Here is a 13,610-nt window from a genome sequence, read left to right as displayed (position 1 = left end):
AGTTGATTTTTGCTTTAGTTTCCCTTGCCTTGGGAGACATATCAAATAAGAAGTTACTGCAGCTGAGGTCAAAGAGGTCTTTGCCTCCTTTTTCCTCTAGGATTTTGATGGTTTCCTCTTTTACATTTAGATCTTTCATCCATTTTTAGTTTTATCCAGTTTGAGTGTATGGTGTAAGAAAATGGTCCAGTCTCATTCTTCTGCATGTTGCTGTGCAGTTTGCATTTGCAGTTGCAGTTGCATTTGCATTTGCATTTGCTAAAGAGACCGTCTTTTTTCCATTGAATACTTTCCTGCTTTGTCAGAGATTAGTTGGCCATGCATTTTTGGGTTCATTTCTGGGTTCTATATTCTATTCCATTGATATATATGTGTCTGTTTTTGTGCCAGTACCATATTGTTTTGATGATTACAGCTTTGTAATACAGCTTGAAGTCTGGAATTATGATGCCTCCAGCTTTGGTTTTCTTTTTCAAGATTGCTTTGCCTATTCAGGGTCTTTTGTGGTTCCATACAAACTTTAGGATTGTTTATTCTAGCTCTGTGAAGAATGCTGATGTTATTTTGATAGGGATTGCATTGAATATGTAGATTGCTTTGGGTTGTATCAACATTTTTACAATACCTTCTCTTCTACAACATGAGCATGGAATTCCATTTTTTGTGTGTCTTCTTCAATTTCTTTTATAAACGTTTTATAGTTTTCAGTGTATAGATTTTTAACCTCTTTGGTAAGGTTTATTTATTCCTAGTATTTTATGGTTTTTGGTGCAATTGTAAATGGGATCAATTCCTTGATTTGTCTTTCTGCTGTTTCATTATTGGTATACAGAAATACAACCAATTTCTGTACATTGATGTTATCTCCTGTGACTTTGCTGAATTCATGGATCAGTTTTAGCAGTTTTTTGGTGGAATCTTTTGGGTTTTCCACATAAAGTATCATGTTGTCTAAGAGTGAAAATTTGATTTCTTCCTTGCCAATTTTATTTCTTTGTATTGTCAGACTGCTGAGGCTAGGACTTCCAACACTATGTTGAGTAACAGTGGTGAGAGTGGACATCCTTGTCGTGTTTGTGACCTAAGGGAGAAAGCTTTCAGTTTTTCCCCATTGAGGATGATATTAGTGTTGGGTCTTTCGTATATGGCTTTTATGATCTTGAGATATGATCTTTCTAGCCCTATTTTCTTGAGGGTTTTTAATCAAGAAAGGATACTGTATTTTGTCAAATGCTTTCTCTGCATCTATCGAGAGGATCATGTGGTTCTTATTCTTTCTTATATTGATGTGATGTATCTCATTGATTGATTTGCAGATATTGAACCAACTCTGCATCCCAGGAATAAATCCCACTTGATTATGGTGAATAATTCTTTTAATGTATTGTTGAATCTATTTGGCTAGTTTCTTGTTGAGAATTTTTGCATCCATGTTCATCAGGGAAACTGGTCTGTAGTTCTCCTTTTTAGTGGGGTCTTTGTCTGGCTTTGGAATCAAGGTAATGCTGAGGGCTAGCTACTCCTAACTTTTATAGCTCATGTACATAAATATCTAGAAGTTATAAACGAAGCTAATGGATGGTTAATAAATTTGTTGTATTCTCCAGTCTTTGTGAGCTGAATCCATAATGACTTAGAAGGCCAGGTTTGAAGTGTAGAATTGTCAGATTCTTCAGAGATACTTGCCAGAATATGTTGACCCCCTGCCAATCTCCAGTCTCCCTGCTCTTTACATCCTAGCTCCTTCCTGCAGCACACCAAGAGGGTTTGTAGATACATATAAGCAGATGCCCCAGCCTCATGCACAAGCTTAGTCACATCCCCCACCCCTACCTCCTGGCAAACAGGTGTCTCTGCCCCAACCCTTGGGTCTCAGTGTGCATAAACTGGCCATGTGTTTCTTTTTGAGGGGTTTAAACTCAGGGAAAAGGCCCACAAAGTCCCTAAAAGTTAGCTTGGGTGCAGTCTATAAGAAGGCAGGTGTGGTAAGAGTACTAAGTAGACACATCCCCTTGGCTTCATGGCCCTCCTGCCCTGTGGAGGAAAATAATGGTGAAAGAAGGCCAGAGTGAAGCTGTTGAAAGCATAGAGTTCCCTCTTGCCCAGATGCAATGCTAGTATTAAGTGGTAGAACTGCCCTGTGTTCCCACAAAGAACATCTTTAAAAGTAGTAGGTAAATAGCCAAGCTATGGCCTTAGAGGTCCACACTTATGGTCCACACTTGTCCAGGAAGTTCAGAGTCTTTGAATGGACCATAGTGCGTTGGATACAGACATTCCACCAGTGTGAAATGAAATGGAGAGACTTTCCTTCTCTCCATTTTCTAGGCACAGAAAATATTCCAGCTGACCCAGGGCCTGAGGCAGGACCCTCAAACAGGACAGAGAGAACTTCTCAATATCATTATCTAGTGGAGAGCTCATATTTTAATTTGACTTAGAAAAATAAAGTGGCATAGCCTATACTTCATCCTAGTATGATACATACATGGATAATAACAAATACATAAACCACATTATCCAACTTCTGAATCCTTATAAGGCTTTCTTACACCTGCTGTCTTCCCTGCTTATTTTTTCTCCTTTGTTTACTAGTCTTCCACGTTATAAACTCCTTGAAGGCATGAAGTGGATTATTCATCATTGGGTTCTAACTGAATCCATCACAGTGCCATGTACACATCAGACATTCAATAATTCATTTGTTGAGCTGAATAGAAGGTTTCAGAATGATTAAAAATGAGTGACTAAGGACATATTGCCTTGTTCTAATGTTTCTTGAAATTAATGGGTTTTTCTCCTATTTCTGTATTAATTTAGATGAAACATTCATTAAGCTTCCCTCTAAAGTAAGTAAATATATGTGATCCTTTAAAACATTTAATAAACGTTTAGCTTCCAAAAAGGATTCTTGGTAAATTCCTGTGATATATAATTTTTCTTTAATAAAGTGAAATTCAAGCAAAATTAGAACAAAGTTATAGGAAAGGTTATAGCAATGACAGCTTCTGACATTTTTTGCTCTTTTGTCATTTCAAAATACACTTTTTCTTCCTTTTTAGAACTTTGTGGTAAATGAATACCATTAATAAGAGAAGAGGTCATATGTAGAAAAATAACTTTATCTAGTACAAAATATATTTGAGAGCATAAGCCATGACTGGGGAACCAATATTCTGCAAGGATACTTTATAATCACTTTAAGGTAATGTGTATATACAAAGCCTAACAAACTTGACCCTGACTTGGCAAAATCAGTCAACGAGTGAATTAGGCAACCGGCTCAGTTGCTATCCTGGAGTTCAGACCAAGCAGCTGGACTGCAGAGGCCACACCAATTAATTTTGCCAGTCGGTTGTTTATTGGGTTTGCACAGAGGGATATGATTTTCTTGACGTTATAAAGATGCCAGAATTCTTTTACATAAAATATCTTAGTCAATAATGTGTAAGTATATTTTCTGATTGAAACAGGTATTTACATAGGGGTTGCACACATTACTGCTTCACAATGATTAAGAATATGGGATAGTAGCCAATATTCTTCACAACCAATAAGGTAGGATCATCAACCCATCAGAACAGAAGAGGCAGCCGTTGTAGTTTGGACAAAAACCCAAGTTTTCCCTTGCTATTCCCAAATGTACTGCAGCTACCTGGATCCTCCACTCCTCCTTCCCTTGATGAGACCCACATCAGGAGTGTGATCTCCCCTACAAACTCCCAGTTCTAATCTGGAAAGGAAGCCCAGCAGATATTTTAAAATGTTGTCCTAGGTTGCTGGGGGCCCACCTACAGGTCACAATGTATTTAGCTCCTAGGACAAAAGACCGAAAAGAAGAAATGGGGGGAGGCCAGGGAGTAAACAGTAATGGTGAGGTGACTTACTTACCCTTCACTCCCTTAACTGAAACTTTCTCTAGAACATCAGGAAGAGTGAAAGGAAGCACTGAAAAGATGATGCACTCTTGCAAGTGTTTCTCAACTTCTAGATTTTGATGGTCTCCGTCAGTTTGAATGGATGCCATCAGCAAACTCTAAATCTGTAACTGCTCTGTTGTCTGCAGTAGCTCTCTGTCACTAGGACTAGCTGTTTTGGCAGGAGCTCTGGTACATTTGGCCTGGAGGCCGTGCCAGAGACAAATAAAGGTCAGGCCTGAGTTTCATGGCACCCATCTCCCAGCCTTTTGTCCTCAGTTCTGTCTGTGCACACAACCCCAAACACATAAATGAATATTGTGTGATCTCATCACAAGTGCTTCAAACTTATTGTACCATCTACTGAATACAATTTCCCTTCCATTGAGAAAACTATGTCTGAGTTTATGAAGTCTTTTGGGAATTCAAATGGGAAAAAGGGTTAAGCACCACTGGTGTTAAGCAGGATTGTGTGAAGTAAACAACCCTGCTTTGCTTAGAAAAATCTATTAGATCAAGAGAAGAGTGACTTTTCAAGAGAAAGATGGATTTTCAAGATATGAGTGTGGTATACAGTACTATGTCTTTTTATTCTGGAAAAAAGAAAGCATTACAGCCTACTATTTTAAACTGCAACAATGGCTTTTGCTAATTCTCCAGCTTGCTTTTTTTATAAAGTACGGTGACCAAGCACAGACAATCATGAGCAAAATGCTGACTTCAAATAAAATTTTGTATGCCATTTTTAATTAAGCAATCCGTGCAGACACGTTTTTTTTTTTCTTCAACATCAGGAGGAAAGAAAACAACCACACTTGGGTACTGGTGGAAAAACAGAAAATGCTTTCTCATTGCAACCAGATTTCAAAGCATGGAGTGTAGGGAGGCAGGGCCCAGGGCCTTAGTATTCCTCAGGGTTGCTTGATTGCAAGTCTCGCAAATATGAATCAATTATGTTAGGAGGTACGCCTTGCAAGAGGAGCCTGCAGAAGGAAAGGCCACCTAAAGAGGACAAAAAAAGGAAAAGGCCAAGTCAAAACCGTCTACATGAAAAATTACTGAAATACTACTTCCTGACTAGCTGCCTAGAAATGTAACTAATTATGTTCCAGTTACAAAGATTCATTCAGTCCTACTTGGAAATCTTCTGCCTTTAGTACACTTAGAATTTAAAGCAATTGGCATCTCGAGGGAAAAGCAAGTTCCCCGCAGGTCCATAGCAGTTTCTTGTTCCCTGCTATTATTTGATCTTAGTTTAAATTCCTAACTGGTTTTGGAAAGGATCTATTGCTCTTTTGGGTTTGGGGATTCTTCAATGATTTAAGACTTCTGGCTGAATGGCAGAGTAGATGCAGACCATGTTATGAATCAGTGGGAAGAACTGTTTCCTGTTCATTAATGTTCCTTTTAATTTAGCACAAAGAATTCCAACTCAAGCACTTTGGAGAAGAAAAAAGGGACCATTCCTTTAACTTTGGCTATTTATACACTGTCAAAAGTGCAAAAATTGGAAAGATCTTGTTAAAAATAGTAAAACCCCGTCCAATGCCTTCTGATGGTGAAACATCTACTACTATTTCAAACTTACCTTCCATGTGTCTGAATTATATTTACAAAATAAAAGTACCCCTCACGAGAGAACCCATGAAACTATAAAAATTCATGGTCCTTTAAGGAAGTGCTTCATTACTTGCTAATAAACTCACGTCCAGGCAAAAACAGCATGCCATTTGAACATTCTTAAAACTTCTTTAATGCAAATTTGGGAAAGTCATTCTCCTTTTTTTAAAAAAAAAATTCAAGTCACATATTGGTAGAAATGATGCCATTTATATACATGTCCATTCCTTGATGCAAAGCGTTCAGAATGCTTGGGTATCATTTTTATCAACATTAAATGCGCTTATTCATGCTCTATTTCATTCAACAACTTGCTTCATGTTAACAGGAGATCGTTGTGATGAATAAGTACTAGCTGTTAATTTTAAGATACTTAAATACAAATTAAAACTACAAAGTTAGAGATTTTAAATAGTCTATTTTCATTGGATTACAGAATGAAAATCATGCCATACTCCACAGGCTTTGTATGGCTTATGACAGTCATAAGCTTCATATGCCAAAACCATATGAAAGCTTACCTTAGATGATAATATACATTCAAAAATCCTTACTGTGCTACAACTAAGGGAAAGAGAGAGAAAGAAAGAGAGAGAGAGAAGTTGTAAGCATTAATAAAGTGCTAAAACCAAAGTTGAGTACTTGTTGGATGAAATTATAGTCATGATTATGATGAGGTGATTTCATTAATCCTTAGTCATGTGAAAGACGTAGGAAAATAGAAGCATATGGAGTGAAGGCCAGGGATCCAGTCACTTCAAAGAATAATTAATATGTAAAATATTTATTAATATGCACAACAGCTTTGCCTGATCAGGTGGCAAAGCCAATTTGATTGAACAGTGAATATTTATAGTAAGAGCTTCCAAACCATTAGCTTAAAAAAAAAAACCCTACAACATATATATATTGTGTTTTTCAACAAAAGAAAAACAGAGACAAGAGACAAAGCATTAGTGTACATATATATATGTTGAAATTCTAAAAGGCAAAATTATCAAGTAGATATAAATACTAAACTAGCATATTCTATAATATTGTATTCTGAACTGATTATATATGACTGATCTAAATAAACACAAGGCCTAAACAAACTTAGGGTAGAAAGCTACTCTATGTATAATCTACAAAACTTTAAAGAGAGAGCCTTAATTCTGTCATTTTTGCAAGTTGACATTATGTCTGGGAATTGTAAACTCAGGCATAGATTTATATCACTAGAGTTTACATCAGGTTGCTTACCCAGTCCCAAAGAACTTCTTAATTCATTATTCCAAATGGGGGTGAATTATACTTGTAGAATAGGACTCATTTATTATTTAATACATTTAGTAATAGGACCTGAAATTTTCTTTCAAGTTCATAAATATATGAAATAATTTTAGTCCCATGAAAATATCCAAAATGTCCAACAGATAGATGAGTCACAGATATTCTACTGGTAAATTTTTCATTCAAAATCTTAAATATAAAAGTTTCCAAATATTGGATCCAAATATTCCAAATATTTTATTTGTATCCTCATTCCATCAAAAATGCCCAGAATATTTTTTCTACAACTTAGCAACTTAAAAATGCTCAGTCTTCTGGATTTTAACATGAATCTAAGGAAACTACAGCAGAAATTATCTCAAAGGAAGATCATATTTCTCTACATTTGAAAAATGAAGATATTAAAGATATGTCATTGATTCCCAAGTTTTGGTAATCTGATGTCTCCAATGAGCTCATCTTCAAATATAGTTCTTTGGCTTTTTTTAGGGACGTGTGGTATGGTACTTAGCTTTCTGACAAGACATAGTGCCTACATTAATTAATATCCTTGAATAATTTGGCCTTCATGTTCATGGCATAAACACTGTATGCCATGAGCTGCTAAGAGATACAATGAAAAGCAAATGAGAAAGTCAAGCTTTACATGCAAAGTGCGATTTCATGTAAGAGGAATGGAACAGAAAGTAGAAATATCCAGTGGGATATGAACTTTTAAAACCTGTTGCTGCCCCTCCAGGAAGATTGGTTGTCCAGGGGTATCTACTCCTTGATATATCACTGTAGGATTAGAATATTTGTACCAGTATTTATTTATTCTTAAGTTGACATTCTTACCTTTTTGTTTTTTTTTCACAGCTTAACTTGATTCAAGTCACCTATTATCAGATAACAATCTGATGACAAACAATCTTGGCTTTACTCTTAGGACTAAAAATTTTCACCAATATATCACAGTTGATTCCTTATTATGAACTCATGTACTAGAATACATTCTTTGTATCATTAAATTTAATTACTATACAATTTACTATATAATTACTATAAATGATACATCATCTATATGTATAGTATTATTTGCTTCTATAGAAGATCCCAAATGTTGAATCATTTATGAAATAATCATTTTACACCTTTAGCAACATTCTTTTATTTTCAAAACATGCAGAAGTAGTACTTTTTTTTGTTGTTTTTTGTTGGATTTTGAGACATAAGTACCAGCAATACTTTTGAAAAGCTAGGAGTTGAGAAACCAGATATATTTGCAACTCTTAACTTAGTCTGCATTTATAACTAATAAACAGATAAAATAATGCTTAAATTTGTAAACACTTTCTCAATAGTCACATTTGACACTTTCTAAGAATATTATTTTATATTTGAGAGAAAAAATCAAACAATTTATACTTATTCAGTTATCAATCTACTATACTGTATTTGAGAATGGAAAGAAATCATAGAAAGAATACTGTTTTTTTTAAGTTACGAAAGAAAATTTTTTAAAGTAGTATCTTTACTATATTTATACTAGGTTTAGGACTAAAACCTCTTTTTTTTTTTACATTAGTACCTTAAGTATTTACTGTGGTTTGTTTTTCTAAAACAGATATTTACAAGTTATCTTTTTGACTTTTGGATCATAATTTCTTCATTACAGAGAGGTAAAAAAAATAAAGATTTTGGTTATCACAGGAAAGCAATATAACATAATAAGAAAAAGAGAAAAGACATTAGGATCATGTCACCCATTATCTTATAACAGTGACTCTGACAGATGTAGTTTTCATGGTATTCCAAAGTACGATTTGATTGTCAAGAAAAAACTTCAGTATAAAAATTATACTCAATTACTATAAAAATTGATTAAGATGACAGGTTATTCTGAAACTATTCTACCACATAAATCCTCATATGTTTTCTTGGTTTACATTAGTTGTAACATTTCTAAAAGCTAGTATAAATGAAATGCATACCTATAAATGAAAACTTCCTAATGAGATTTTAAAAGCAACAATTATAATATAATAAGGATATGCTATATTCTCTATGTGCAATATTAAACGCTAAATTAACAAACTCACTCATATATATATATTAGAAGTTTCACAATATAGTTAGCTAATTAAAAATAGTATAAATTCCTTAATTGCAGATTCATTAGATGAGCTTTTGTACTAGGCTTTTTAAATTATACCATGAAAGTCCTATTCCCTTGACTTTACTCAGTCTCACCATGCTGCACACATACTAGCATTCCACTGAAATTAATATTTGTGTCATTAATGAGAATTACAAGAGGTGAGACTAAGTCTATTTAAATAAATCAGAGTGAATGCAGAATGTAATAATGTCTTCTCTCCCAGAATTCTCTCTCCCCTTCCTCTGCCACCCCTGAACACTTTAGCAAACAATTTGGATTTTGTAGTAAGGACAATAATTAAATGACTTTCTTTCATTTTAGTTAATACACAAGATCTTTGATGTCATACCTTTCACCTCCAGTTTGCATTCGATCTCCACTGTCCCAAGGTCATTGACAGCTTTGCAGCAGTAAATGCCTCCATCATAGGGGCTGGGTTTGCGAATCTCCAGAGTACAGACCCCTTGGTTGCTGAACATCCTGTATCTTGGGTCATCCACAATAGCAACTTTGTTTTTCATCCAGGTTATTTTGGGCTGAAGTTAAGATTGAAGAAAATAGGTCAAAATATATCGGTATTTAGCATAATAAATGATAGACCATTAAAGCCGGTGACCAAATTTTAAAGCATGGCTTAGAAAGAAAGTACATCTGAGAAGAATCCACATCTACTTGAGCACTGTTTCTCTCAAATTAAATTCTACGTAGTACTTGGCAAGAAAGCAAATGGGCAGGTCTAAAGCAAGCCAGCCTTGCTCAGAGGACAGATCTGGGGCTCTCTTCCCAAGCGGATTCAGACGCATTCCAATTTGATCTACACGTTCCTGAGGTCAACTCATCCTGGAGAGTGTATGTTGCTGGGCATTTTTCAGAGAATCCTCATAAGATGTCACAACCATCTGATTTTCCCCACTACCTTTTCCTGACATTCTTTTCTAATTCTGCTTATGCCTCCTCACCATTTCATCTCTCCTCAAACAGCTCTCTATTCATCATCCAGTGGAATCGGTCTACTTCAGGTAATGCAAGATCAGTAATGACCAGTCATCTAGGAAGCTGACTCTATTCTCCTTGGCCTCTGAATTACATTTGATTAGCCTTGACTCCCCTGCCTTTCCATATTGTCTTCTCCCTTTGGTAAATGTACACTCCCCATAGTCTCTCTTCTGCATCTTATATGCTTTTGCCTTGCTCAGACCCTAGAGACTTTCTGTTCTGTCTCCTTCATACCATCATCTTCCTCCTTCCTTCTTCCTCCTTTCGAATAGGAGCATTCACTGAGGCTTATGCCTAGGACTTTGGCTTTTTGCTTACTAGTCTCAATGATATTCTTTTCCTCGATGAATTTCCTTTCCTCGATGATATTCCTTTCTAGAGTTTCAGCTCCAAGAGGTGGAATATAGCACCCTCATGCTCAGGACTTCCAAACAATGAGTCACAGCTCTGGCCTTTCTCCTAAGCCCGGGTGACACTTTATTCTCCCTCCTGGTTATTCCTGCTTATACTGACATCACCTCCAACTAAACATGAATTCAGGATCTTCTTCTCATCCTCAGTGTACATTCTCCCTTGACTCTTCTATTCCTGCTCATGGTATATGCAGGAAAAATACCACTTTGCAATGCTTCCAAATTCTAGGGCACTTTTCCCACAGGGAAAAAATATCGGCAACATTCATTAATTCATTGCTTTTTTCAAATGCCAACAAGAAATCTTAAAACCTTTCTAAATCTCTTCAGTCGGATATGATTTTTTCCTTCTTAGGACTCTGTAGCCTTAGCACAGCACATTTTATATTCTGCCTTGAATTACAGTTTCATCATTATTTGCTTTAATCTATTTTAGAAAATTTGATGAATCAATATTATCACTGGATTTTTCAGGTGAAACAATATTACTACCATCTCCTACCTCTCAGCATTTTTAAAAAAGTGGATGTTTTGGTTTTTCCTTAATAGTCATCCTTTAGATAGTGAAGAAATATAAGCATTTAATAGTGGACCTAATTATCCACCAATACCACAATGCTGCACTCTCCTCCCTATCCCAGAAAAGGATGCAATAGCACAGTTTATATTATAATTTGCAATTATAATCTAACATTAAAAAAGGGAATTTGGGACTAATTCTTAAATTTAACTAATGTGATTTAAAAATGGTACCTTAGGGTTTCCTCTCACGCTGCAGTTCAGGGTGGCATTGTAACCAGCCACAGCATAGGTGTTAACCAAAGGCTGAGTAAACATAGGTGCTTCCGTGAAATCGAAATCTTCATACACTGGATTTTTGTAGATTTTACCTTAAAACCAAGAATTAAACAAATACAAATTGGCCTGAGAATATATTATTCTTGGCATACTTTATTCATGGTTAAAACTCCCCTGACCTTAGGAAAACATGTAAAAAAAACGTGGGTGAACTACACACGACATTCATTCTGAAAGGTTCAAATGGATAATCACACCTCAGACAGAAAGCCAGTATGATCATCTGAGACTGAAAGAACTACTGATAAAAATTTGATATCTGAGTATTTTGATCAACAGTGTATTTTAATGTGAAAGCAATGAGCAATGAGGACTTTAAGGAGAGTGGCTTATTAGGAAATGACATTCCTATCTCTGTTAATTTAGCCATCCAGATGCACAGCCTAGAAGTTGGAATGAATTGAAGTTTATATTTTTAAAAAACACAGTATTAAAAGGGGCACCTGGGTGGCTCAATCAGTTAAGTGTCTGACTCTTGATTTTGGCTCAGGTCATAATCTCAGTTTGTGAGATGGAGTCCAGCATTGAGCTCTGCGCTAACAGTATGGAGCCTGCCTGGGATGCTCTCTCTCCCTCTTCTCTGCCCACACCCTCTCAAAATAAATAAATAAACAGTTAAAAAATAAATACAAATAAAAATTTGTACTGGTAAAGAAAACATTTTACTCGAACATTTTTACAATTTAAGAATGTATGTTTATTGATTTCAGAATTCCCTTTTACCACATCTCTACATCCAGTCTTCTTGAGAACATCTAGTAATTGAAAACCGAGGTTTCCATATGTCCAGTTGTGATACTGTTATTTATAATAAGAAATACATTAAAACCTTGGTTTGCAAGCAAATTTCCTTCCAGAAACATGCTTGTAATCCAAATCATTTTGTATATCAAAGCAAATTTCAAGAACCATTGGCTCGGTTGTGATAATGTGACATTTGGTCTCATGTACTACCTGTATTGCAAGACATCACTCGTTAATCACATTAAAATTTATACAGCCCCTCTGGAAAACAGTGTGGAGGTTCCTCAGGAAACTAACAATAGAACTCCCCTATGACCCAGCAATAGCACTGCTAGGAATTTACCCAAGGGATACAGAAATGCTGATGCATAGAAGCACATGTACCCCAATGTTCATAGCAGCACATTAGAGAGTGCTGCTATGAACATGGAAAGAGCCTAATAAATAAATAAAACATGGAAATAAAACAAATAAAACATGGAAAGAGCCTAAGTGTCCATTAACGGACGAATGCAAGAAGATGTGGTTTATCTATACCATGGAATACTACACGGCAATGAGAAACAGTGAAATCTGGCCATGTGTAGCAACATGGATGGACCTTGAGGGTGTTATGCTGAGCGAAATAAGTCAGGCAGAGAAGGACAAATATCATATGTTTGCACGTATAGGAGGATTAGGAGGAACTTAACTGAGGAACAAGGGGGAGAAGAAGGGGGGAAATGGTGGGGGAAAGGGAGAGAGGCAAACCATGAGAGACTCTTGAATGCTGACAAAAACAGGACTGATGGATGTGGGGGGGCGGGGGGATAGGCATAGAGGAGGGCACTAGTGGGGATGAGCACTGGGTGTTATGTGGAAACTAATTAGACAATAAACTGTTTGTAAAAAAAAATAATAATAATAAAATAAATCAAAGTAGAAGTAAAAAAAAATTTATTAGAACTGTTCATGTCTTGCAGAACACTCGCCAAACAAGTTATTTGCAATCCAAGGTTTTACTGTAAATATTTGATCTTCTAGCCCCATTTCTGTCACAGAGCTCCTAAAATCCTTGAAATTTCCTAAGTAAGGAAAGTTATAAAGGGGTCTTTTGTTAGTGGGTTCAAACTTTCAGTCCCATCCCCAGACCTTCTGGAAGGGGAGATCAGTTCAATTATAGTAGTGAAGACTCTATAAAACAAACAAACAAACAACAGCCAAAGGAAACCCCTCACACCCCAAATACTGGAACTGAGTCCAGAACCCCCTTTTATGAGTCCACTGCTAACTCACCATCCTTGGCAATCACAGCGCTCTCCTTAGTCATCGTTGCATCCTCACTGAGGCCACACATGTTCTCAGCAAAGACCCGGAAATAATATTCATTTCCTATGACCAGTTCAGTAATGGTGGCATTGGTTCGGTGGTAATGCTCAATGACAGTGAACCATTCCTAAAAGAAAAAAAATTTTTTTTGAGAAAAATCATCTAAAAATACACAACTATTCCAACCGTTGATTAGAATAAATAGTGGGGATGTTTTATTAACTACTAGAAAAATAGCACTGATCTTCTATATTGGGAGTAATAACAATGTACATTTAATTTGTTTAACATTTTATAATAGACTTATACTTGATTATGTATAATTTAATCTTTTTAAAAATG

The 13,610-nt window shown here is 35.8% G+C and overlaps 1 protein-coding gene across 1 annotated transcript in view; it reads right to left on the bottom strand.

Annotated features, from left to right (window-relative positions):
* Window positions 1-4,642: 4,642 nt before the first annotated feature.
* Window positions 4,643-13,610, bottom strand: part of MYBPC1 (myosin binding protein C1) — a gene marked incomplete at its 5' end in the record, with an annotated part of 56,196 nt that continues 47,228 nt past the window's right edge. Inside the window, 5 exons of the mRNA XM_039252509.1 lie at window positions 4,643-4,919; window positions 7,531-7,589; window positions 9,299-9,485; window positions 11,112-11,248; window positions 13,236-13,395. Coding sequence (XP_039108440.1) covers window positions 4,869-4,919; window positions 7,531-7,589; window positions 9,299-9,485; window positions 11,112-11,248; window positions 13,236-13,395 — 594 coding nt within the window. The remainder of the gene's footprint in view (window positions 4,920-7,530; window positions 7,590-9,298; window positions 9,486-11,111; window positions 11,249-13,235; window positions 13,396-13,610) is intronic.

This window comes from Hyaena hyaena, unplaced genomic scaffold, assembly GCF_003009895.1.
Source record: "Hyaena hyaena isolate Hyena2069 unplaced genomic scaffold, ASM300989v1 scaffold_417, whole genome shotgun sequence".
Taxonomy (NCBI): Eukaryota; Metazoa; Chordata; class Mammalia; order Carnivora; family Hyaenidae; genus Hyaena; species Hyaena hyaena.
Note: the sequence above shows the minus strand (reverse complement) of the source record. Positions and strands in the feature narration are given on the sequence as shown.